The following is a 3,723-nucleotide window of genomic DNA, read 5'->3' on the forward strand; positions in this document are numbered from 1 at the left end:
CCCTGGGGATGGCACACACCTTGGGTGCTGGCCCGGACAGCCCCACCCTGGGGAGCCACAGCACACAGAACCACACACACCACTTCCTCCCTGCAAGCAGGACCCCCAGTCTGTAAGCCGGATGTGATCTCCCACCTGGAACGAGGCGAGGAGCCGTGGCAGATGCCCAGAGAAGTCCCTGGAGGGGCTTGTTCAGGTGAGTGGGGGACACAGTGGAAGGACATGCAGACTCCTGCCTCACAGGACCACCCCCCACCCCGCCTCCTTGTGGTCCTGCTTCCCTTCCTTCCTTCAACACACACACAGCACCAACGGCATGTGGGGAACCCTGCTGGAAATACATCAGTGAGCAAAACAGGCAAAGACATCTGCCTTCAACTGGCAGGAGACAGAAATCATGTCTATATCTCTGGAAACATTTCACAAGTGGCACTTGTTGGATGGACAGGGGCGGGGAGTATGTGTGGACCTGGGGTCCAGGGCCTCCCTCACCAAGAAGAAGGCAGAGTCAGCCTGGGGGTGCGGAGAGGTGGGGATCACAGTTCGCAGAGGTGACTCAGAGGGGGACGGCCCTCCAGGGACGTGAAGCTGACAAGAGATAAATTTAGCTTTTAAAGAAATGTACATACATCTCAGGGCCAGAGCACACATTTACAGTTTGCAAGCGTTCTGAAGGAAAGACCGAAGAGAGGCGGTCTGGGGGCAGTCTCTTCCCTCCTGGCACCAGGGAGAATTTAGATACAATTAGCATTTCTGGACTTGTGTTTACCCCGTGTTCACGCCCAGCCCTGACCCAGTTCCAACACACAGCCGTCTCTCAGTCGATGTCTCAATATGTCATGTCCAACTGCCAGACCCCGTGAGCCCTGCTCCGTCCCTCGCCCCCTGGCTCGATTTGGAGTTCCCCGGCTCCTCCTCCTCCCCGCCCCTTGTGGGCTTGCGGTCCATCTCACCCAAGATGCGAGATGCGTGCCCCTTGGCTCTGGCCCTCGGGCCTTCGGGCACTCTGGCTGTTGGCCGGCCCTCTCTTCTCTGTGCTTATCGGAGCCCCTGTCCGACCTCAGTCTGGGCTCTAGTGGCAGGGCTCTGCCTGCTTACGGAAGATTGCATTTCCTGTTTCTTATAGAAGGGGAGCCCGGGCCTGGGGTGAAGGACAGGTTGTGTCAACAGCAGGGTGTTTACAAGGAAGAGCCTTGCCAGGAGCCGATCACCGAGCCACTGGGGCGGTCCAGGGTCCAGAGCCCCGGTCTGGGCATCGGGCAGGCCCGCAAGGGCCCCGCAGCTGCTCCCATGCGGGTTGAGGCTGCGCTGCGGAGGTCAGCACCAGGCAGCAGTGGGGACGCTCCCCCAGAGGGGCGCTGGCACGGCCACAAGGCTTCGGAGAAGGATTTCCCGCCTGGGTGCACCCTCTTCACCCCCCAGACCATTCCTGCCCAAGGAGACCCTCCTGGCGGGCCCACCGAGAGCCTCCAGTCCAGCGAGGCGGCCCCCAGGCAGCGGAGCGCGGGCCCGGGGAGAGGCCCCGGCAAGTCCGGCGAGCGCGGCGAACACCCACGGGCGAACCGGCAGCGGGGGGCCGCGGCCGGGGCCGGCCTCTTGGCGTGCGGCGAGTGCGGGAAGGCCTTCCGGCGGAGCTCGTCCCTGACCCTGCACCGGCGGTGGCACGCCCGGGAGAAAGCCTACAAATGCCACGAGTGCGGCAAGGCCTTCACCTGGAGCACCAACCTCATCGAGCACCAGCGCATCCACACCGGGGAGAAGCCGTTCTTCTGCGGCGAGTGCGGGAAGGCCTTCAGCTGCCACTCATCGCTGAATGTGCACCACCGGATCCACACGGGCGAGCGGCCCTACAAGTGCAGCGCCTGCGAGAAGGCCTTCAGCTGCAGCTCGCTGCTCAACATGCACCTGCGCGTGCACACGGGCGAGAAGCCCTACCAGTGCGGCGCGTGCGGCAAGGCCTTCAACCAGAGGACGCACCTGACGCGCCACCAGCGCATTCACACCGGCGAGAAGCCCTACCAGTGCGGCGCATGCGGCAAGGCCTTCACCTGCCACTCGTCCCTGACCGTGCACGAGAAGATCCACAACGGGGACAAGCCGTTCAAGTGCGGCGAGTGCGGCAAGGCCTTCAGCAGCCGCTCGCGCCTCACGCTGCACCAGCGCATCCACACGGGCGAGAAGCCGTTCAAGTGCGGCGAGTGCGGCAAGGCCTTCAGCTGCCACTCCTACCTCGTCGTGCACCAGCGCATCCACAGCGGCGAGAAGCCGTTCAAGTGCAACGAGTGCGGCAAGGCCTTCAGCTCCCACTCCTACCTCATCGTGCACCAGCGCATCCACACCGGGGAGAAGCCCTTTGACTGCAGCCGCTGCTGGAAGGCTTTCAGCTGCCACTCGTCCCTCATCGTGCACCAGCGCATCCACACTGGGGAGAAGCCCTACAAATGTGGCGAGTGCGGCAAGGCCTTCAGCCAGAATCACTGTCTCATCAAACATCAGAAGATCCACGCCGGGGAGAAGTCATTCAGATGTAACGAGTGTGGGGAAATGTTCGGCTGGAGCGCCCACCTCATGGAACACCAGAGAAGACACAGCGAGGAGAAGCCCTTTGCCATCCAGTTCAACGAGCACCTGCTGAGCACTTACTACGTGCCGGGAGGCCTGCTAGGCGCGGGGGGCGCGGGCGTGAGCAGCGTGGGTCCGATTGATGCCCTGGACGTGGCAAAGCTCCTGTGTGCAGTGCAGCCCTCAGCCGGCAGGACTTCACCGCTGGGCAGCGAGCCTGGAAATTAGTGCGGTGTGCCCACCCTCAGCCTCGCTCCTTCCCTAGAAAGCACGGCAGCTCGGGTATGCACAGCCTGCCCGTGCCTCCACAGTAGAGACTGGCCCTGCCGCCTGTGCCCATGTCCCACGTGCTGGGACAACTCTCTCAGAGGTCATCGCCACCCCAGCGAGCATTCCACTGTAGGAGAGAAGAGCCGAGGGCCATCTGAGGATGTCCCATCGTCCTGCTTTCCTTAATGAGCTTGCAAGACACTGACACGGAGAATAGGTCTTTCCTGCAGACAGAAAGAAGGTATATTGATCATTGTGTCCTCGGACAGGCTTCTGGCATGATCTCGATCAGGAATTTCCTTTGTACGCGGTTATGTTTAGAATGATAATGATGATAATAAAAACAAACAGAAGAGTTATGCACAGTATTCCAAGTGAACGTTAGTATATTCCAGGAGGGGAGAATGATCTTGAATGGTGAGGGTTTAGGAAAAGGCAGATTTCCTGGACTCACCTCACTGAAGCAGCTCTACCGCAGAGTCATCTGGTAGTGACAGCACCTCTGCCTCGGGAGCATGGCCCGGCTTCGGCGCAGCGGGTCCTGACATGCCAGCATCGGGCCTGGCCATCTAGTCCCCACTGGGAAATGGCGAGCACACAGGTGGGTGCTCGGCGTCCATCCAGGGTCTAGTGTTGGGATAGATGTGTCTAGAAGCGTGCCTTCACCCTGCAGGGCCTCCCTCTGCTCCAGTGAGCTCAGCTCGCCAGCTCAGCCCTACGGGAGGAGCCCCTCCATGGAGCCTGTCCCGTGTTCTCTGCAGCGGTGGGCGGGGTTCATCTGGAATTAATGTTCGTTCCGCTCAGTCCTAAGCAAGTCTAAGCTGCTTTCTCAGTGATAATACTTTACCTTTATATAGAGAGCTATAGTTTATGAAATGCTTTTTAGTATAC

The 3,723-nt window shown here is 60.5% G+C and overlaps 1 protein-coding gene across 1 annotated transcript; it reads left to right on the forward strand.

Moving 5' to 3' along the window:
* The first annotated feature begins 1,139 nt into the window (after nt 1–1,139).
* On the forward strand, nt 1,140–2,954 carry ZNF74 (zinc finger protein 74). Its single transcript, XM_021687908.2, has one exon. It carries the CDS (start codon nt 1,291–1,293, stop codon nt 2,788–2,790), a length of 1,500 nt encoding a protein of 499 aa, XP_021543583.2. The 5' UTR covers nt 1,140–1,290; the 3' UTR covers nt 2,791–2,954.
* The last annotated feature ends 769 nt before the right edge of the window (nt 2,955–3,723 follow it).

Source organism: Neomonachus schauinslandi, chromosome 14 (genome assembly GCF_002201575.2).
Source record: "Neomonachus schauinslandi chromosome 14, ASM220157v2, whole genome shotgun sequence".
NCBI lineage: Eukaryota > Metazoa > Chordata > Mammalia > Carnivora > Phocidae > Neomonachus > Neomonachus schauinslandi.

Bases quoted from the DNA above. Each gene is read 5' to 3' on its own strand.
- ZNF74 (XM_021687908.2), top strand. From the start codon at position 1,291: ATGCGGGTTGAGGCTGCGCTGCGGAGGTCAGCACCAGGCAGCAGTGGG.